Source organism: Parasteatoda tepidariorum, chromosome 4 (genome assembly GCF_982258835.1).
Source record: "Parasteatoda tepidariorum strain Cologne lab strain chromosome 4, Ptep-v5.0, whole genome shotgun sequence".
Taxonomy (NCBI): Eukaryota; Metazoa; Arthropoda; class Arachnida; order Araneae; family Theridiidae; genus Parasteatoda; species Parasteatoda tepidariorum.
Genome location: NC_141758.1, coordinates 52,275,550 through 52,299,461, shown reverse-complemented (window position 1 = coordinate 52,299,461; position 23,912 = coordinate 52,275,550). Strand labels below are relative to the sequence as shown.

Here is a 23,912-nt window from a genome sequence, read left to right as displayed (position 1 = left end):
ATTATAACAATAATAACAAACACATTGGGTTTTTGTATTAAAAAAAAGCTTTCTCTGTACACTAAATTACTATTTAAAGTATTTAGTACCAATATCAATAGGACTTTTTCTAGTTATTCCATTCGTTTCATTTGTGCTGCTTTCTGGGGTTGGATTATTAAGCAATGGTAGATCTTCAGTACTCTGTGCTTGCCTTGGACTTCTAGAAGTTGATGAACTCCTCCTTACTTTAGCTGAACCAGAGGCCTGTTGAGGTAGATCTTTGGTATTATTAGGATCAGTAGTTGGAAAACCATTTGGATAAAATACTCCTCCAGGATAGGGATAAGGAAAACTAGGATCTAAAAGATTTTAAAGAATTCAATGAAAATTAGATTCAATAAATTAAAATCCATACAGCCAAACAAAATTTTAAAAAAGTATTTAAACATATTTAAACATTATTTTTAAAATATAAACCAATAAAAACCAATAAAATGCCTCATATGGAATATGGAATGATATAAATACTTCAAATGATGCTTAATGCACTCAAATACGTGTCGGACAAAGAGTTTTTGATAAATACGCTAATAAGTGTAACTTGTTTATAAAGAAAATGTAGGAACAGAGATTACTCATTCATTAAATCAAGATGCTTGTTTAGCTAGAGTTGGTTGAAATATTCAAAAATAAAAGCTAAAAAAAGCAATAAATAAAACTGAAAAATCTATAAAAAAAATTTTTACTTTTTAAATTGATTGTAATTATTTTAATCATTGATTTTTATTTATTTACTTTTAAGTGATTAAACTCCTGCAATTGCTCAAAGTTCAACATAAATGAAATTATATACATTAACAATAACATCTATTAATTCTTCCAGAAAAGTTTTCAATTTCTTCAGGAAGCATAGCCAAATTTTTCAACAAAAAATAAGCACCTTTTAAGCACTTCTCAAGCACTCAAAAATATTTTTAAGCACTTATAAAAAAATATAATTAGGCAGGGTTCGCAAGTTTTTGACAATTGACCCTTTTATCCGGATTTAACCGTCATGTCAAAAAAAAAAAACTTTTGGTATAGTTTTTGACAATTGACGGTTTTATCCGGATTTAACCGTCTTGTCAAAAAAAAAATTTCTGAATAGTTTTTGACAATTCTCAAAAATCATGAAATTTGAATCATAAAACGAATGGTGTTTTCATACGCTAAGGACTGACGGTACGCAAAATAGATTAGAGTGAATTAATTGCGAAAACGTCGAATAGAATAATATGAAGTGTCCTTTTGCCTAATACGTAACAAAAATCAACAGGGTAAAGGAAAAAATAAGCACTTGTTAAAAACACCCAATGAAAAAAGCACCTTTAAGGGTTTTTGAAAAAAGAAGCACTTTTTAAAGATGCTACGCACCCTGTTCTTATTTCAACTGTAGTAAAAAATAATTACTGTTAAATCACAGTTTTTGATTTTCTATTAATAAACATCAAGGTTTCAAAAGTATTCTATAACACAACCATCTGGCAAATTAAGTAAACAAATAAACTTTATAATTACCAGGATATGTTCCTAAATCACCATGATTATGTTTTAAAGTCCCATGAGAAGAATGTGAAGCTCCATTTTGAGGCATGCCAGCATGAGGAGGTCCCCATGGCATGGGATGGAAATAAGGAGATGGGTGAGGGCTCATGAGATTTGTCCATGAAGCGGACATGCATTGAGAACAATTCAAATGAGCCATCGATTGAGAGTAAGGAGGATGAACAGGTGGATGCATGTATGGATAAGGATGCGGAAAATGATAAGGATGATGGTGACCACCTGGGCTCATGGCTGCATTAGGTATATCTGTTATACTCCGACTATGGGACTTCGGTGGGTACCCAAGAGGTCTGGAAAAATATATATATATATAGTGAAGATAAATATAATACTTCAAATGATAATTTAAAATTGAATGCATAAACATATTGAAATTAATACTTCGTGTTATAAGTATGGAAACATTATTATAATAAATAGTGATAGTAGTTAGCAATTAGTTAGTGTAACTGTGACATTAAGTCACAGCCTAATTTCTAAATATCCCGTTTTGTTAATCAAAATACTTATTTTTTCGGCTTAATTTATAATTTCATGATACAATTTTTATTGTCTTCATCGTTTTCTTCTCGCCCCTTAACGCGTTAGCGCAATGAGGACATTTTCCCCAGGAAGTTCCTTGCACATTCCTCAGACACTCCTTTTCTTGGAAAAAAGCTGTCGGCGACCTTTGATGTCAACACATGTTTTTAGTTACTGTACGGTCGCCGTTAGTATTTAATTATGCTTAAATTTAAGGGGTTAGTCAACTCACTTCAGTTCGCTCCTGAAGCTAGATTCTTTTGGCTTTTTAGGAAGTTTAACTTCCACTTCTAGCTATTTCTTTAAATACCGCCCATTTCTGGGAGCGGGCAGCATTCGAAATTTTTGTGAACACAAACTTACGATCCCTTAACAGGGATTTTTAATTTTCACCCCCTCCTCTCTTTGGAGAGACGGAGTTTTTTTGTCTGTTTGAATACATGACGGAGATGTTACACATCCTTTTCTTACACCCCCCATGGGTGCTTGTGAGCTGTCGAACTCGGTCGTGATGAAATTTATTTCTTCGCCATGCAGATGTTTTTGAAAAGATGACTCCAGCGGCATCCCACTCCCGCGTTCCATGAGTTTGGTTACATCTCGAAAGTTTGGTATGAAAATGCCAAATGTGATTTGAAGAAGCGGTCCATAGTCCTCCACTGATGGCCTATCCTTTCCAATCATGTGCCAGAAGTTAGTGTGTTGATGTTTATAGTTGTTTTTTTTGTGGCTGTCCCCCCTTCGATGTCATGCTCTACTATAATCCAATTTAACAAACCATCTGCTGATGTTAAAAAATAAAAACGAACATTTGTTTGATCAACCAGAACTCATTTATTCTGTGTCCTTTTTAAGAACATTATTGTTTTCCAACATTTTAGACATCCCAAGGTAAACCTGCAACAGGTATGTGAAACTCCATTACAAAGACATCTTGATTTTTTTTATTGTGTTTTCTTTTATGTTTTTATCTCTAAGGGTTATTGCTCACATCGCATAAATTTGATTGTTTTTTTTAGTTTCGGCCAATCTTTTAAATTTTAACAACTCCATCTTTATAACAGTAACTTTTTTGCGGAGTTATTAAAATAAGTAAAAAATAATGAGGTGTATAAGAATGAAGTAATATAGTAACAATTATTAATATTAATACATCATTCACCGGTCATTTTGCAAATTAAAAATATTATATTTTACATCTACCGTGATTCTTAAAAATCTTACGAATTCTTTAAGAATTTTATTAGATTTATTTATTAATTGTATACAATTGAACATGAATTTTAAGCAATATTGTGGTAAACTTGAGGCAAGATACACAAAACAAATAGTGTCTAAGTCAGATTAATCTCCAACTCAGATTAATTTACCATATATTCCGGAGCATAACGTGCCCCGGCCTATAACACGCACCCGTAATTTCTAAAACTTTTCCTAAATTTTAAGATATACTCTTCCCAAATGTAATTTTCCAAAAGGTATTTTTGTTCAAGTCCACGAAAAAGGCTGGATGGACGAAAATGGTGTTAAATTGTGGGTAAAAAGTGTCTGGCAAATCCGTCCTGGTTGCGTAAGAAAACCAGAAAGCCTTTCAGTGTGGGACATGTTTAGATCCCACCTTACAGATAATACAAAAAAATTGTTGAAAGAATGTAACACCGATATGGCAGTTATTCTGGGCGGATTGACACCATTAGTTCAGTCATTGGAGGTCTGCTTAAACAAACCATTTAAAGCCAATTTAAAAAAACAGTGGACCACTTGGATGTTGGAGGGCGAGAAAACCTTTTCGAAAAGACATATGCGTCATGCAAGTTTGGAAACAGTGTGCGAATGGATATTAAAAGCAGGGGATGAAATTAAGCCTGAGATGGTTAGAAAATCATTCAAAAAATGCAGCATTTCAAATAATCTGGACGGATCAGAAGATGACTGTTTATTTATGAGTGAAACAGATTGTGATGACGTGCCTGAAGAAATAACGGAAGACAAATATAATGAACTATTTATGTAATAATGAAAATCAATAAAGTATATAGGTAAAGTATATAGGCAATCTGAAAATTTTTGGAAAAAAAAAAAACTTTTCTATAAGGAACTTTTAAATGCAGATATGTAATGTTATATTACCATGTAAAATATTTTGTACATTGAATTTATTAAAGCAATTATAAAAATCCCCTATTTTTTTTAGATGTTACACCACATTAAATTAGTTACCTAGTTAGATACTTGAATTTCTATTAAATGAAAATATCTTGAATTTCTATTAAATGAAGAAAGATTGGTTTGACCCTTAAGATTCAGAGCCTAGTTCAGTCTGGTAATTTTACGCCATTGATAAATATTTATAGCATTTTTGCGCAATCATGATGTAACAATTTCACGATATAAGGACATTTTTGTTTGGATGTAAAGAGTTGCTATAGCAAGCATTGGTTGTATTTTAAACTTTTGAAGTCCTCACTATATTCACTATAAGTCATTAAAATCTAACTTAGAAACGGTCTTTTATGTCATTTAACTTACACAAATTTCTCAAAATAAAACTAATTTTTACAGACATGAATCACATATTAGTTACCAAAAGAGATAAATATATAAATAAAAGAAATATAAAGACGAAAACTAAAAATCAATGTATTTTAAAAGCAACTAATTAAAAACACAACTTTTTAGAACATATTATAATGACATTTTTTAGACAGAATTTCAATGCTTACTGCCCAATTAAATCAGGAGTGCTAGATGGAATTGAAACTTGAATTGGTGACAAAGCAGGTTGTGGAGAATTCCAAGGCCTTTCTTCCACACTAGGAGAAATTTCCAAACTTTTTCCTTGATTTCGCTAATTATAAAACAAATGAAAATTATTAATTTAAATTAATTGGCTACAAAACAAAGTTTTATGATATTTTTGTAGGGTACAAAATAATACAGATCATAACGAAAAAACTAAAGCTTTCCTATTCATTAACTTGAAAACTGATATACAAGATACAATACAAAATTCCAATTACTTAAATATAAATTGGATATTGACAAAAACAAAACCAATAAAAGTTAGTATTAAATAAAGTTTGAATTTTGAAGTTTTGTTATTTTTTAAGACCAAAAACAAATTTTTTATTTTGGAAGTTATACACTTTTATTTATTTATTTTTTTAAAATTGTGATAAATCAATATAAAAAAACTGTTCTATTACAAAAATCATTCCTTTTCAACAAAAAAATATTAACATATTAACCTTTAGGATGCGGCTACTAGGTGAAAAAATTCTCCTCTCTGTCCGGCGCTTTCCTGCAGAAATTCAGCCCCCCACTTAGTCAGTGGGAGGTAACTACTTTAACCACTTATGAATGGGAAGCGTTTTGTTGTAATTTATATATCACTCTCCAAGAAGGGAGAAGTAGAGGGGTTGCAGCGTGCATCGTTATGGGCAAACATTTTGACTTAGTTATGAATATTTTGGCATACTTTATTTGTAACGTGTAACACATTATGAGAAAAAGTTAAAATATAATTTTTTTTTTCAATTTTTTTCCACTGCGAAAAAACAAACTTCTTCTCTATAATAAAACAAACTTATATTTAAAGAGTTATTAAGAATTTTTACTGATTTTTTTTAATCGTTTTCTATTGTTTTTGAAAGATATAAATAATTTATTCTTGTTGTAAAATTTTAAACAAATTTATTCTGATAGCTAATGTTAAAAAGCATAGTTTTTGGTTCTCTTAGAAATGAGATGCGTCTGAAACGTCAAAAGTTTTCTTTCAAATTTAATAGTTTATTTCATTTATCCGTTAAAATAATTTGGTCAAATGTAGATTTTTTTTTGCATAAATTTTTTATACTAAATGGATTTTTTATCTTTCTTTCACCTTTTTCTTGAAATTTAAAGTCGCATACATTACATTCATACAAAATTGTAACACAAATATTCTTCGAGACAAAAATTATATTTCAAGCAGATAATTTATAATGTTATATCATGTGGTTTCTTGAAAGAAATTCACCCAGTTAACAATTTTTGAGCAAGCGATATTTTTTTCTGTAAAAATATATTATATGTAAAATATATCATATATACTTTTTTAACTATATTATTTCTATTTCATTTTTATATTTACCCACCTTTCATATATATTCATAAATCTTAAATCTTTCATAAATCTTGTTAGGAGTAATTAAAAATGAGACAGCCCCTCCGTATATTATATATATATATATATATATATGGGTATATCCGTATATTATATATATATATATATATATATATATATATATATACGGTGGGGCTGTCTCATTTTTAATTACTCCTAACAAGATTTCAAAAATCTAAAAGTTTCTGTACCTTCTTAAAAGAATAAATAATAAATTTCGTCAAAACTAAATAGTATTTATCACGTGACTTATTTTATGCTAAATGTTTCATATCATTCCCTATGCAACATCGCTTAGCTTGGATGAGCTAATATTCAATTTCTGTTGTTAAAACTTTAGTCATAGGAAACTTCAGATGCAAAATATGTTTCTAAGGAAAAGTCATATTACATTTATTTAAGAGAATATGTTTATTCTAATATAAAAAATGTAAAAAGCTGTAGGAAGAGAAAAGCTCTTGAAATTCCTCTGTGGAAACTAGTAATTAGTAAATAAAAGTTTAAGGGCAAAAAATATTTGTATTTTTGATACTTAAACTGACCTAACTAACTTTTTATTATAAATGCATCAAGTGTCCTCTGCAAGAAATTATTTTTTTATTAATAAAATTTTTCTTAACCTTTACCTGGAGAAACGTTCGCGCTGAATAAAAAGTCATTTAAATTTAACTAAACACTTAATATATAAATAAAATATTTTTTGCTCAACAAAAATGCTTACTTTTTTTCTTTTTATTTAATCAATAGTTGTAACCAGAGAAACAAAATTGACGATTATCGAGACCAATTTTTTTTCATTGTATAATATTGTACAAAAAAAAGCTACAAACTTTTATGTACATAAATTATACTGACATTGAAAAATACTGTTTAGATATGTCATATTACTTAAATTGTTCATATGAAAAATAATTAAAAATTTTCAGAAAGCTTTTTGTTTTCGTTTATTTTAGAATTACATCAAAAGTTTCATGCGTGTATTCATAGGAATTCATAAATATTTTACTAGAATATTTCTTTATATTAAATAATAAATACAAAGACTCTAAAAGTATGTAAGAATATGCTTACAATAAATTTGAAGAAAACCAACCTTTCCAACAAAAATATTTAATAATAAAAATATACTCCACGTTTCTATTAAGTTTATATCTGAAGATCTTATTTTCCGATCTAAGAGTCTAATTTATTTTCAAAATAATGTATTATATATTATTAAAAAGAAAATAACACTAATTATCTGAGTTCCTTTTTTTAAACTGATTAATTTTCTAATGTTTTCCTTAAATTTATTTATTAGGCAAAAAGAAGTATTTTTCCTAATTTTTGTTTTATTTTTCTAAGAAGTTAGAAAAGTTTAGTACAAAATAAAACATCCCCAGAGCTGAAGTCTTTCACAATTTACACCTGCATGTGAAGATGAAGTCATCGATTGTTATCAGACACACCTATACAAGCTTGGTTGACAGTTGATTGAAGGTAAAACATGCATTTCCGTTGATCATGGTGTGGTCTTTTCCTCAGGTATTGTGAACTAACTATTGTTAAGAATTTTAAAAACGACAGACCTCAATATATATTATCAAGAAGACTGTTTATTCTGACAAGATAACATCATACACCAAGAAATAGCACTTTGCATGTAGAAGTGGCAATACTTAATTGGTTTCGGTATCTTTTTCTTTTAGAGAAGAAATAATAATTTCATTATGTGAAAAGTAAGTTGCATGGCAACAAGCTGTGCTAGCCTCAATAGAAAGTTCATAGGAACTTGAAAGAAATTTATAACGTGATATATGAGATTTCTTTTGACGTCGCATACTTGAAAAGAGACACCCAGAAGGTAAACCTGACAAGAGGACATAGAATAATTGGTTGTTTCCATTAGGAAGAAATTGCTGGAAATGTGTGAAAGTAAAGGAAATGCTTACATTCAAAATGCAATTGTAAAAAGTAGACAGTCTAGCTAATAATTGATGAGGGGTTTGACTTTGCAAATCATACAAGAGTTAAGAAGAATAAATATTATATATCGAAAATATTTCTCTTACATGGCATTAGAAATTTTAAAAAGAAATATAAAAACTTACACTGATTATGTTGTTTGTAAGAGTACAGAATTTATTTTCATAAAAGTTAATAATTTTCTACACAATATAAAAGCCTTGCATAAAGTAGAAAAAATTTTCGGTTTATTTTCTCCAGTTTCTTTAGCTGTATTGAAAGAAGTAAAAAAATAAAAATATTTATATTGCAAGTTGAATGCAGGAACCAATATATTTCGAAGGATTTTTTTTAAGGAAGTTAGATAAAAATGTAACTTTGCTGAAAATATTTTTTTAAAAGAAATAAATATAAAGAAGTACAAAACTTTTTTTATAAACGTAAAAATTATTTTTACTTTTTATATTTAGCTGACTGCTGTTTAAAACTTTAGTAATTTACGCTACTATTTCCTATAATATAATGTTACTCTATAATAAATTTTTTAAGTTTTAGATTTAAAAAAATTGCTCGATCTTAATTTTTTTGAACTCAAACTTTCAGTTCTTACTTTCTTCAGTTAAAAAACTTTCAGTTCTTTTTTTTTAATCTTAAGTTTTTTTAAAGTCTTATGATAAAGTTCAATTCAAATTCTGTAATACTGCTTTTATTTTTATCGATTTTCTATTCACCTTAATTATATTAACTAGGATGTTTTAAGAAACATTGGAATTTCTAAAATATTTCATAACACTCTGGACCTTTTTTTTCCTTTGTACTATGTTTATTTTATTATCGATTTTATATTAGATAAAAATATAAATTCAATAACTGCACAAGAAAAGATGTACCTTGATAAAATAAAGTCTTGTAACTATTTATAAATTAGAAACTAATTTCATCTAAATATACTTTATTCCGACTTTTTAGTAATTTACTTTTTTAAATTAATAACTCGTAGTAACGCATATTTTAATTTTTTTTTCTACAAATCAAAAACCATAACACAAATTTTTATGTTTAGCTGAAAATAAAAATTCTTTATTTCAAGAATTTGTAGAAAATTTAAATTTTTTTTCGAAAAAAAAAAAGATTTATACAGTTGAAACAAAGTTTATTATACAATTAAAAAATTTTATAAATTCAAAACATCAAAACTTAATATACAATGATAATTACAGTAAATTTATAAATCTCCTATACACTTATTCCAAATTACGTTTTGTTAAACTGCTTGAACTAAAATTTCATTTTTTTCGAATTTCAGTATTATAGTTAACATACTTATGAAGATCCAAATATTATAAAATAGAAAAATATTTAATTATAGACATCCGAGCTAGTCTGAAAGGAAGACTAACACTTTTTTTAATAAATAATAATATAATAATAGCAAATTTTGTCATAAGCACTTGTATTTTCTTAATTATTTTCATCATGTGTCATAAAGATTATTATATAATAATAAGATTATATATATATATATATATATATATATATATATATATATATATATATATATATATATATATATATATATATATATATATATATATATATATATAAATTCCTTGACTAACAATATATAATAATATCCCTGTTCTTTATTAAATTTTGCAAATATAGTTATCGATAGATTTTAATATTGCAATATTTAATATTTTAAATTTAGCACTGCTTATTTTTTTGAATTTGGAAAGTTTTAAAAATCCTTATAAGGCATTAATGAATAATTAATTGCAAATAATACCGAAATAATAGTGAGATTATAAATAAAATATATATACCTAACTTAAAGTTAAATGAAAAATAATAAATAAAAAATAAATGAAGCAGATAATACTAATATTAAAAAAAGCTGCAGGAATTTTCGAGGAATACAAATTAATTTAAAAACTATTTTGTTATGAGTTCATTATGTAATGATTTTTATGGAATGTTATTAATGTGATGTTCCATCCAGCAATCTTGGTCAATACAAAGGGCAATGTTGCACGTTTGACAAATAATTGTTGAACGTCTTTGAATGCCTTTCTTATAGCACATAGTGCAACGTCTTCGTTTTTTTTCATCTTTTGGAATATGCATGTGCTCCATTTTTAATCTTTTTGTGCTAGGTGAAAAGGATGATTGAGCAAGAGTATTTCTGCGAGGTGTGGAGCATTGGGTTTTATCTAAAAGTGATCGAATGACATTCATTCTATATTGTTGATGGGTTTTTCCACCGATAACTTTTCTAAATAATATATAAGAATTTAAAACACTTAAATCCAGTAGGTGAAAAAATAATTTTTTTGTCCATTTGACAGTCTTACGACCGAAGGAATATGAATTAGCCATTCGATCACTCAAATCGACAAAACCCATATGCTCCGTATAATCAGCGACAATTTTTGGCTTTTTAGTATCATCATGCTCTAGAGCTGCGTGAGGCTCATGAATATTACTTAGGAGATAAACATCTCGCTTGTCATGATAACATACGGCTACCATTCCTTCCTCACAATAAAGAATTTGACTTTCTACAGATTTTGATTTTTTATTTTGAGCAAATTTGGGAAAATTTTTCCTATTTGCCCTGACAGTCCCACAACAATTTACTTTATAGTTTTTCAGCATATCTGAAAATAAATCTGGAGAAGAAAAAAAGTTATCCATGTAAAGTTTGTGACCTTTTCCTTTAACAGAATTTGCTAGATTGTTCACAACGTTATAAGATGCAGGTAAGGATGGAGCTTGTTTGTTTTTGTCTTTACCCAAATAAACTTGCATATCATAAGTAAAACCTTCCTTATCGGCAATTTTGTACATTTTTATACCCCATTGCTTTCGCTTTTTAGGCATATATTGCTTAAATATTACTCTCCCTTTAAATTTCACAATAACTTCATCTATTGACAATTCTTCAGTAGGAGAGTAATATTTTTTGAAAGAATCGTTTATTAGGTTAAACACATCACGCAATTTCCATAGCCTGTCATAGTTTTCATCATTTTTTGGTTTAGTAGAATTATCAGCAAAATGAAGAGCACGCAATATTTGTAGAAATCTGTCTCTAGGCATTGATTTCCCAAATATTGGTGTAGCAATTAACTCGTCAGTAGACCAATAGTCTTTTAAACAGTCTTTTTCAATGTGGCCCATTAGCAAAATTAAAGCAAAAAATATCTTGAGCTCGTCTGCATTCATTTCATACCATTCAGATGAATGGGACCTTTTATCCTTTTCTGGGTGAAAGTTTAATTGGTTATTGTAATACCGGTTAGTCTCTGTTGAAATTAATTGGAGTAACTCTTTAGAAATGAATAAATCAAAAAAATCAACTTCATTCTGTAAAGGCATAATTGAGGAAGCAACACCTGATTGTCCGGTAAAATTTATCTTTTGCGAATGGTCCAAATTTTGAATTTCACGCCATGTGAAAGCTTGCTGTATTCCATCGGTTTTGATAACATTAATTTCTTCATCTTCTCCAAAAATTGTTTTTACAGTTACGTCATCCTCCTCATCAGAGCAATCGGAATCACTATCAGCATAATTTTCTTTATCTAATTCCTCTAAGAGTTTGCAGATCTCTTCATCATTCAAACCTCGCTTACGAGGAGCCATCAGAATTGTTAAAATAACTTACTAACAGAGAGGAGAAAACAGAAAAGACATCTAAGGAATATTTGGCTAAACTATTTTCACACCAATATTCAAAATATGCCAACCTCCAATGCCGAATTTCGCGAAACCCTCCTACAATCCTCCCCTCGAAGCCTTAACAATAGAGGGGGAACTACTTAAACCACTTATCATCAAGAGGTGAAGAGCAAGTTTGACAGTGAAAGGGGAAAGAAATGTGTGGTACAAATGTTGTACCGAAACCGTCTTAAAATAAAATTGTTTTTAGGGTACAACTGTCGTACCCTCCGTCCCCTAAAGGTTAATCCATCAACTTAAAAATAAATTGCCTAAAAACTCTAAAATTGGTGTTTTTTCAAGCAAATGAAAAAAATTATAATTATATATCATAAATTATTATATAATATATAATTATTATATAATATAATATATAATATATTATAAAATAACCATGCTTTACAATTAGGGGTGATCTATTTTCCTGTGACAAGCACTATTTTTTGACATTTTCTTCATGAATTACAGTTTACAGTATCATAAAACAAGGTAATATAATAGATATTTCTGGATATTATACAAAATATCTCAGACTGCAGTTGAAAGAAAATCTTGGAAGCAATTTATTGACTTACAGCAACACTGTCATTTTCATACAGCTCATCATTTTTTAAAATATTTGGTGAGACTGGCTCAGTCAAACTACCTTCATTTTCTATAAAAAAAAAATAACAAAAATATTATTTTTTTAGCATCATTCATTGTTTAGTTTTTCACAGACACATTTTCTATTTTTCTTTTTGAATTTATTTTAACATTATTTCTCCAGTAAACTCACTTTTTAAAATTGAAATAAATTTTAATTCAAAGTTAATTTTCTTTAAAATTGAATTATCATGAAAAAAGGAAATTTTTTTTCCTCCAGATTGTAAAGTTTAAGGGAAAAATAAAAAATCGAAGTTCATTTTATGTACATTAACAATTTATTTATTAGAAGGATAAAAGTGAAATGGAAAGCTTCTGGTATGCTGTAATCATATAAACTTTAAAAGTAGTTTTTATAAATAGAAACAAAAGAGGATATTGTATTTTTGAAATTAAATGAGATTTCTTTCTTAATTTGCTATAAAAGGCCTTGTACATTTAAAATTAAAACAACAAATTTAAGAGCAGTTTTAAACTTAAAAAGTAGAACATGCCATTGCTTGCTTTCCTTTGACACAGAGTTTTTATTAAACATATATAATTATTAACGTAATTACTTATAACGTAAATAACGTAATTATTCTTACGTTTCATTCAAATTTCTCATTCCTTATAAATATCATACGCAAATATAAGGATTTAAAAAACCAGGCGCCAAAAAGTGAGTAAAATATACACAAGTCGAATTTTGTGTGCCATAACAATAATGTATAAAAAATATTGGGATTTTAAAAATAATAGAAAATTTTCAGCAACAATAGCTACTAAACACCAAAATTATTTATGAAGGTATTGACGCAAAGCGAGCGCATCAAAAAGTGATTACTCATATTCGTGATTCCAATTTTGAGTGTCGTAATAATATTTGAGTTTTTTAAAACCACAAGAAAATTAATTGCATTAACGACAAAAGAAAAAAAGATCGAACACAGATTTATGATAGTTCTTGAGTGCATTGAAAAGTGATTACTAAAATGCATGATTCAAAATTTCAACTTCATGATATCACTTTAAAAATTAATTTTATTTAACTGTAGCCAAATAAAAAAGGGGGCAGATATATTACATTAATTAAATAATTCTTCCATTACAAATCTGAAATTTGCAAGAGAACTGCTTCTTATAATATATGCTTATAATAATATGCTTCTAAAATATAAGTTTCAAAAAAATGAAAAAAAAAATTTTTTCCTTCTAGCGAGTGATCTTTTAAGTGTTTGATAATTCCGAATTACTATTTAGATTATCAATTTTATACTCTTGTGTTGGCCTCAGTAGTTCATAATTCTAGCCAAAGTGTTCTTTAAGTTTGTCCGAAATTGTATTTTTCTCTAACAAACCTGCGTAAAAAAAAGTCATCACATGTGAATGGCAACTCAGAAAAAAACAAGAGGGTGCAGGTAAGTGTAGAGAAATGTCTTGTTGTCAAGATTTTGCATTAGTCATGAAATGTAAATTTTAGATAAGCAGAACTCCAAGAAAAATTTTTAGCAACATAAATTATTGATTTGCGGAAGAATCACATGCTTGAGTTACTCATCATTGAAATTTCTTTTAATTTACCAAATCAACTACTGATAAATTCCTCCAACTACTGATAAATAAATTTTTTTATATTTTATATTTTAGTGCAAATATAATTCTGATAATCCAACAGATATTTTTACTAGCTATTAAACTGGTTTTTGTAATTAAAAAATAGCAAAAGATATCTTTGCTTGTAATTAGAGCATTACAAAAAAATATATAAAATGGTCTCATCTCAGTTAAAAGGTTAAATGATTTTTTACACATTTAAAACTGATTAATATTATTTTGAAAATATTCTATGACAAGAAATCAAACTTAAAAGAAAATAATTCAGCAATGATTCATTCATACAAATAAAATTATATTAACACTGTAAATGTTTTAAAATACATACCATAAGTTCCTTCCGCAGTGTTTGGAGATAATCTAGGTTTTGCGTACACAACATTCTTTTTATCAAACATCTTACTGTGGCCAAAGGAGCCCAGCTAAAATATATAAAAAAAATTATTGTTGTTGTTGTTATTGTCGTGTCTATGCATGCAGTGCTAGTGCAAAGATTAGAGTCCTCCAAAAGGCTTGATAACAAGATAACAATTCTTGTTTTAAATATAAACATTTCTTAAAAAAAATAAATCGATACATACATTTTTTATTACATTTAAAATATTAATAATATTGTAAGAGGATAATTTATTTTATCTAAATTTAGTATTTACTTGCCTAATGAAATCTATACTTCTCAAATTTATTCATTTATTTTAAATAAAAGGTTAAACATATGCATACCTGTCAACTTTGGAGAAATAAAATAAGAGATTTTACTAATGTGGAATTTTTTGGGCTACGAGTAAAGTTTTGATACATCATGCATAATCATTTAAGTCAAAATTGGAAATAATATAAGCAATTACATTTTAGTGAAGTAAAAAATATGTATATAAATCTTAATCTAAAGAAGATTTTTTTAAACCATTATTTATAATTATTTTAACTATAAACACTAAACACACTGCATTACTGGCAATAGCACCATCTGTTGAGGAATAACAGAAGTATTTTTGCCATTAGCGGATATTTTATTGCCAAAATTCATCTTCAAAAAAATATACCTCCTAACTTTTTTTAATAAAAATTTTAAAAAAGTAAAGAATTTTTTAAATACTGACTTTAAAATATAATTGAAATCCATAAAGCCATTATCCTCAATTAATCAAAATATTGTGATGCATTTGACAAATAGCTATTTGATTTCACCAGTTGTCGCTTATGCTATATTATATTCTGGTATTAAAATTATGTAGCAAATTATAAAAACTAAGATAAAAAATCATGGAAAAAGCCTAGTTCACTTATGTAAGATTTTACAGTGTATGGCACAGTTAATGATATAAGAATTCAAAAATAAGTTAAGACTAATTTTTCCTTTTACGGGTTTGCATATACTAAGTACAATGAAAGCTTATTTGCTTTGATACTGTCTCTATGAATAAGAACTTAGCCTACTTAAGCATCAAAATAAAGCCATAAATATTTTAATATATTATTTAATGAAATAATATTATCCTAAGCATTGATCCTAAAAAAATATAGCAGTACATATACATCTAAATTGAGTTGATCCAGAATCAAATCTTTCTGCCCTGTATATCAAAGAAAATGAGCATATATAAAAAGCTAAAAAATTTTATAAGTTCTTGTAATATATTATACAAAAAAACAATCCAAGTGAAAGCCTATAATATTGTAGAACTATGGAAATAAATTAATAATAATTGTACCTCTAGGCCTGGTCTTAAAAACATTCTTCCGGCAATAGTATGCCTTTCATGTCGTTCTCTTTTCTTAGATCGAGGTGGAGGAATTGGAATTTTCGAAGGGTCTCCGGGCAATTCTGTTCTTCTTCTAAGCCTGGGAGACCTTGTTGAACTCCAAATACTGTCAACAGCCTTGCGAAGATGAAGACGCCTCTTTGGATGCCGATGATACATATCATCGCAAGACAGACAAAATGTTTGACTGCTACATCTATCACACCTAACAGCAGGCGTTGAACAACCACATAAAGCACAAGTTCTAGCTGGAGAGCTTGGTAAGTCATCATTTTTGGGAATTGGTCCTGAAACATTAAAACAAAACTGTACACACTATTCATTAATAAAATGGTTACCACATATTTAAGTAATAGCATAAGTGTTTACATAATTTACTATATAATTTAGTTCTGAAATATTTAGGTCGAAGTATAAATGTTATTCCTACAATGCTCTGAAATATTTAAGTGGAAGTACAAATCCTATTTATTCATAAATAGGTTCTAAAATATTTAGAATTAGATACACTATATATGAATAAAAATATCAACAAATTTAATACACAATTTAATTAATAGTAGTTATACATGACGAAAAAAGAAATGTACAGTGCACTTAATATTTATTAAACACTTGAAAATGGATTTTTAAAAAAAATCAGTAAAAAAAATTTTGTGTTAAAGCTCTACATAAGTTGAAAAGGAGGAAGGCCAAAACAACAATGGCTCAATTCTGTGGAACCAGACTTTAGATTGATTAAGGTAAAAGACAGACAGTCCAGTGCAAAAAATAAGTTGTCCAAAGAGGAATCTTCAGCAAAAAGCCTTGGCCCACTCTGAGCAATTGAGTCAAATATGATTTGATTTTAAATCATGATGTTCTTATCATATTTGAGAAAACACCCAAGAAGTTCTCAGTCTATAAAATATATAAATGCAGCAACAAAATCCTAACCTTAAATTTTAATTGAAAAGCTAAAAAAAAAAAAAAAAATAAATAAATTTAATAACAGCATGCATTAAACGTGAAACAAGCGTAAAATTATAAAATTCACAAAAAATCTTGCATAAAAATATTTCTCTCTCTGATATAAAACTGCTTGAATATGAGCATTTTTTTTATCATAACCCCTGATATATTTCAATGATATTTTGTAATTAAATTAGCATATTAAAACACATTTTCTTATCTTTATAGAAGAAAAACTTAGGCATTAAAATTTTCAGCAAACATAAATAAAAAAGGCATAACAATCTTTAAAAAGTAATTAACATAGACTAAATATTTTCAACAACTATTTAAACATAAAATGTGGGACATTTAATACTTTAGCTAATAAAATTTAAAAGGCAATTAAATTAAACTGATAAAAAATTTATAGTTTTATTTTTAAACTACAAGTATTAATACCTAAATTTGAGAAGAACTACGGACAAGCAACATTGAATAATGATTACTTTGTTTGTAATCATAAAAAAAAAATGTTCACTTAACTTTCATTAACAGAGATCATTCATTGCATTTTAGCAATGAATTTCTAGTTCACAGCAACAAAAACTAAAGAAAACTTCAATAACTAAACTTTAAAACTGATCCAGTTGTAAGTTTTTAAAGTATGCACTTTAAAATAATTTTATAAATAGGTCTTTAAAATTTTAAAGTAATAAACAACTAAAACAAATTATTTGCCACATGCTTACTAAATCTTATTTTATTTAAGAAAGATGGGTTTATACAATTCACATAATACCTTTAAATTAAATTTTTATTCTAATTTAACAGAAAGACATTTTTAAGATAAAGACACAAATCGAAACAGATCTGATTCACGTAGTTTCTTTAATATCTCTGAAACAAACAATAATTTTTCTAATGTAAGCAAAAGTAAAAAAAGTAACAAAATATGAATCCATCAAGCCTTGTATTTTTAAAACAATAAAATTTTTCAAATAAAACAAAACACTAGTTTTAAGGAGCAAACAAAATACATTAATTTTAAATACAATGGCTCATTGATTAATTATTTAATGTGCCATTAAACTATTAAGTGTCCATTTTTGATATTTATATAGCACTCTAGAGCACCTTGAACTTTATTCACTTTTTAAACATTAAGAGTCCAGTTTTGATATTTATATAGCACTCTAGAGCACCTTAAAATTTATTCATTTTTTAAACATTAAGTGTCTGGTTTTGATATTTATATAGCACTCTATAGCACTTTAAAATGTATTAACTTTTCAAGGGTGATAAAGAAATCAAATCAAACATTACTATGATTTATTTTTGGATTGGTTGGTAGGTTGCAAAAATGTTATTTTCCTTTCAAAGTTTGAGTACTAAACAAAATTATTTAAATATTAAAAGTGGACATACTCTCCGCATATTTCATTTTAATTTATACTTGTTAGTCTAACCTAGAACAAAGATCCTTTTTAAACTAAGTATGGATAGAAACCAAAACAAATATGATCTACATAGTTTATTTCAAACTAAACAAGCATTAATTTTTTATCACATGAAAAAGGAAGAATAAAATTCAAGTGCAAACTCTAATCTATCAAAGACTCATGTTTAAATCATGCAATCTTGCAAATAGAACAAGGCACTAGCTTTAGCAGTAAACAAAAATCAACTATTGCTCAGATAAATTTGGAAACCCTTCCTGGAAGTTCTTGGCAAACTTCCATCAGCCTCAAGGTAGTTGACTAATTGAGAAATCTGCAAGTCTGTATTAAAAGTATCAAACCTTTTTTTTAAAAAAGCTTTACGTAACAGAAACCCGAACCAACGAAAAGTAATTAGGAGTGTCAAAATATAGGCAAACAAGAAACAAAGTTAAGTAATAAATAAATCATCAGTTGCTATAAACAAATAAATGCTTAGTCAAAAATATACTTAGACAGCTTGACTTGCATGTATAAAACTAATGATTTTTACAACAAATTATTTTAACTAATCAAAATATCCGTTAAATAAACTACATAATAATTATACTAAAGAAAAAACACTATTACACCACTGGCAACAGTCCAAAATGGAAAATAGAGATATTTTTATACCTAAGATTTACAAAACAAAAAGAATTATTACATGAAAAGCTATTTAAAAAAAAAAAAAAATTCAAACATATCTTTATACTTTTTAGGACATTAATAACAATTAATCAAATGACTGAAACATCTTTAATAAGTTGTTTATTCCTATATGAAGATTCTTTTTCCCTTTAACTATGATTTTCATTTGAAAATTATTCTCAAAATAAATATTTTTAACAAATTCAATATTTAAATTTAATAACACTAAGCAAAATATATTTATTTTTTAAATAAATATATTTAGTACTTAATAATGTTTAATATGAAAAGCTTTTCTCTTAAGAGTTTTTAATACAAAAATTCTATTTGTTTCAGGGATTTTTAATTTAGAGAGTTAAGAAAATAAGTTGGAAATTTGCAGTCTGGAAGAAGACACAAATAGTAGTAAAGAGCTCAGAGGTTTTTGTGAAAATATTTTTACTTATGACACCAAATAGAAAGACAATTTTACAGAGGTTTTTACAGAAGTAAGAGCTCAGAGGTTTTCGTGAAAATATTTTTACTTATGATACCAAATAAAAAGATAATTTTACAATTCTTTAAAAAAATGGGAAAATATAAATGAAAATAAATATTTAAAAAAAATTTATATTTACCATTTTCTGTTTGCTCTGAGTCATCCATTTTGTGTTATTTTCGGTATCGTTCAAAGGGCAAAGTTCAAAGGCAGTGCCACTGTTATGTTCTCTTAATATCTGAAGAAAAATCATAAAATTTATTAAAATCTACTATAACAATAATATAAAAATAGTAATTTTAATATATATATATCAATATTACATTAAAGAAAAAACTTAAGAAAGCAGGATGGACACATTTTGGAAATGAGTAATAGTCCAAAAATAAGAAATCTTAAAATAGCATACTTTTTAAAGATTTATATTGTTATCAGAGTTACTTAAAAATTTACCACCATGTGAATTATATGGCAAAACTAATGTTTTCCACAGGGCAACTAAATAAAACAAATGGTGATTTAATTATCTGATAGTCATAACTTTTTCACAGCAAATGTACCCCATGTGTTATTTATTATTTTAATAAATATAGAATTATTAAGACTGCTTTATAATACTCTGAAAATTACTTTATTTCACGCTTGTTCCGTAGAATATTTCCTCATTTCAAAAATTAAACCTTATAATGTCTACCATATTTTGCTTTACATTATTAATATCAACAGTTTTTTGAGTTGTTTTAAATTTTTTAAAATATGGCTGCTGTTAAAAATTCTAAAACTGGTCACTGGTCAGAGAATAATTTCCTAATTTTGTCCTAAAAAGCAAATTATTGTTATAGTTCATGTTTGAGGTAGTATTTTTTTTTTTTTAAAAATTGCTCTCAAACAATGAAGGTTCAAAATTTTCTAGGTTGTATGATAAGGTATTAGACAACCTTATCATAAAACTTATTTGAGAAAGCATATTTTATATATATTTTTTGACGTTTTGCATACATTTTGATTTAAAACTGCAATATTTTTTAAATGTTATTTAAAAAGGTTTAAAGGTGAAAAACAAGGCAGAAAACAACATTCTCCGCTTAGATGAAGGCGAGTTGTTTCTTTAATGCTCAGTTAAAAGGGCTATTAAATTTTGTAGGAAAACTTTATCTTCATTACATTATCACTACTTAGATCTAACACATATTTGATAAAAAATAGTAATTAAAATGAGCATTTAAGCACATAACTACCAACATGGATAGCAAAAGATCCAATAGATTTTACGAAATAATATAATTTAATGATAAGTGTTGCATAATATACTAAATATTTAACATGTAGGGAAATCTATGGATTTTTACTGTCATCAAAATACAAAAACTTTATTACACTAACAACTGTAAATGATGTGCAATATTTTCCATTAATAATAGATATTAAATGAAGTGGAATTTAAAAAGTTTTTATTTTGTTATTCCTAATTTTGAGTACTAGTAATAGACAAATAATTTATTGATAGTTAAAAGATCTTTTAATTAATTTACAAAATGAGTTCCGAATAAAAATAAACTGAATACTATAAATGAAGCTTGATTTATTACGTAATAGTGATATTTATTAAAATATTCTAGCAAGCAATAAATCGAGCAAAAATTCTATTTTGATAAGGATTTTTTGGGGGGAAACTTAGGGAATTTAATAAAATGTACAAAAACCAGGTGAATATTTATTATACCAGTAGACCAGGAGAAACTGGCAAAATCCAGTAGTCTACTGGTAAATCCAGTACAGTTGACTGCTATTAAGGTAGTTTTAAAGAGTAAACTTTTAAAAAACTGTCAGAAAAAAAAAAAAATCCCATCAGACAAATTAGTTAGTGTGTGTGTATCTTAACATAAGATCTTTTTTACGGTCACTCTGGTGTGAAATTTAGCAATCTGAGAGAAATCACAGCGTTTAACTGGTTAAATCACACCGTTAATTGGCTCTAGGAGGTTTTATTTCCTCAGATGGCATGTTTATTTGTTCTGTTTATATGGTACTATATGTATTAACATCACTTCTAATATACTGCAGAAAAGGCATACTACTTTAACGAACACTGAAAAACCAATTAGAGGCTATTAAAAATATTTTAAAGTACAAGCTAAAGCTGTCTCATCACATAATCTCATATCTAATTCAACAAATTATGACTTGTCGGAAAATATTATTAAAAAAATAGAGAATAATTTTACTCAAAAACTGAAATTTTAAACACTAACGTGCTTGATATTTCCCTGCTTTTTTTTCTCGTTTGTTTTTTTAAATTTGCATTAAAATAGGGAAATCATGTTTTATAAACATACAAAATTGGATTTAAAAAAAATAATTCTTTATTGCTACTAGAGTTTGTAAAATATTTCAGAAATTTCTTTAAAATAATAATGGACCTTATGCAAGCAGTATAAATGCATTTCAGCTAAGAAAAAAAATTTCAATTTAAGTTATTTTATTTATGAGAGCCTATTATACTGATTTCTAAGTTTTGTCTTTATAAGTTACTGTATTTCAAAACAGAAATTTTTCTAGTAACATTTAGTAACATCTCATAATTTTGTTATGTACGAAACATAAAAATATTTTGAACAAATAGAGAAAAACATTCCAGTGAAAATGCCATAATGTGTGGTAATGACATACCAGGTAAAAATAAACATACTCCAGGAAATAAAAGACAAAAATATTCAGTATTTAAACCATTCTTTTGGCAATTTTTCACTTCTATGTTTTGTCTTTTTGTGATTTTCTATTTGGTAACAGTTAAACAGAAATTCAGGTTTTCAAAATTATAGTTCTGATTACTACACATTGAAAAAAATATATATAACTGAAAAGTAAGTTTAACCGAATAAATGGTTTTTATGCCATGTTCTAAAGCATCATGGTAAAATTACTGAATTTCACCACTTGTACCAACTTTTATTATAGACTATAAAACCATATTTTATTATTAATGCTACCAAAATCTTTACCAAAACGCTTCAGTAAAAGTTGCTGAGCGTTTTGATGTTCTCATACAACTGGAAACACGGCAAATCTCATAAAATTCTGGTAGTTTTGACCATACTTTTATTTCAGTGTAACAAATCAAGGAAAAAAAATAAATTTTACAGATGTAATGTAGTTGGTAAACCATGCTTAAATATTTAATAAAATAAATATAAAATAATGAAACATTTAAAAATTAAATGAATACAATATCAATTTTTAAGTGTAAAAGGCAATACTAATATTAAAAATAACCCCCAAAAAATACATTTAAAAAACAAAAGAAAATTTTTCTCAATATTTAAAAAATTTTTAATTTGAAAATACTTTTTTTTCTTTATCTATATCAGATTATTTAGACCCATTAAAAAAAAAATTCAAACTAAATTTAATTTTATTTTAGGTTTTTCTTAATTTCCTGACTTTAAACCTGTTCTTAATAATATCCCCTTTAAATAAAATAAATTACACCCACTGATAGTGACTTTACACAAAAAGTTAATATGTAAATAAGAATGTAGCTTCAGTGAAATTTTTTTACAGAAATGTTATATTTTCACGATTTTTTGGAAAAGAAAATGTTTAATGCAAAATTTAAAAATGCAACAAAAGCATATTTCTTTAATAAAAAAAATAATAATTAGATATACTACATAAATTGTTTTTTTTTTTAATCTAAACGTTTAACAATATGGCTTTCAAAATTAAAAAAAGTGATGATAATATTTCATTCTAATGAGTTTTAAGATAAGGGGCTAATCAAGTATTAAGTAAGCATAAATTAACTGGTTTATATTAAAAAAAATATTTTTATTTGGACAGCAAAATAAGTCTCCTTCTGTTAATAAAAATGAGCTAACTGGAGACCACCTCAAAACCTACATAAAGTTTTTTTAAAAACAAAATTAATTTAAAAATTATTATTTTCAATTAAGGAAGACTGCTGTCTTACATAAGCACTGCTCATACTTATTTAACAACCATGTCAGCAAAAAAACAAGCAAACCACAAGCACTTTCATAATATTTAAATGGTTCCTATTTAGAAATTTTTTTCACTTGATCTAAAACAGTAAGTATATATAAAAAAAAATTAAAATTGGAACTCACAGTATTTTACAGACATTTTTTAAAGAAATGGTACTTTTTTGTTTAGAAATCACTATATAAGAGGTACAGAAAAAGTGAAAAAGAAAAATGTCTTGAATTCAATTTTTAGCATAGCAGTAGCATTTGAATTAAATATTTTTCAAATAATTTTAATCAATTGTTTAAAATTATTCTCAAGCAATACTTCCAATTCGTTAACTTATTTCTTTGAAAGACATAATGTGACACAATGATGAATCTCATTTTTGATATTTTAAAAAAATAAAAAGCATAGTAAAATGCCTTTACTTTAACCCTTTG

General features: G+C 26.7%; 1 protein-coding gene across 2 annotated transcripts in view; it reads right to left on the bottom strand.

Annotated features, from left to right (window-relative positions):
• Positions 1-23,912, bottom strand: part of LOC107440059 (uncharacterized) — a 78,654-nt gene that overhangs the window by 51,428 nt on the left and 3,314 nt on the right. For both annotated transcript variants that reach the window (XR_015433059.1, XM_087161124.1), the window contains exons 2-8: positions 19,625-19,723; positions 15,898-16,235; positions 14,511-14,604; positions 12,517-12,596; positions 4,833-4,957; positions 1,540-1,877; positions 90-341 (exon numbers count right to left, since the gene is read on the bottom strand). Coding sequence is in view for 1 of the 2 variants with exons in the window: in XM_087161124.1 (XP_087017250.1) it covers positions 90-341; positions 1,540-1,877; positions 4,833-4,957; positions 12,517-12,596; positions 14,511-14,604; positions 15,898-16,235; positions 19,625-19,652 (1,255 nt within the window). In the remaining variant the exon portion in view is untranslated. The remainder of the gene's footprint in view (positions 1-89; positions 342-1,539; positions 1,878-4,832; positions 4,958-12,516; positions 12,597-14,510; positions 14,605-15,897; positions 16,236-19,624; positions 19,724-23,912) is intronic.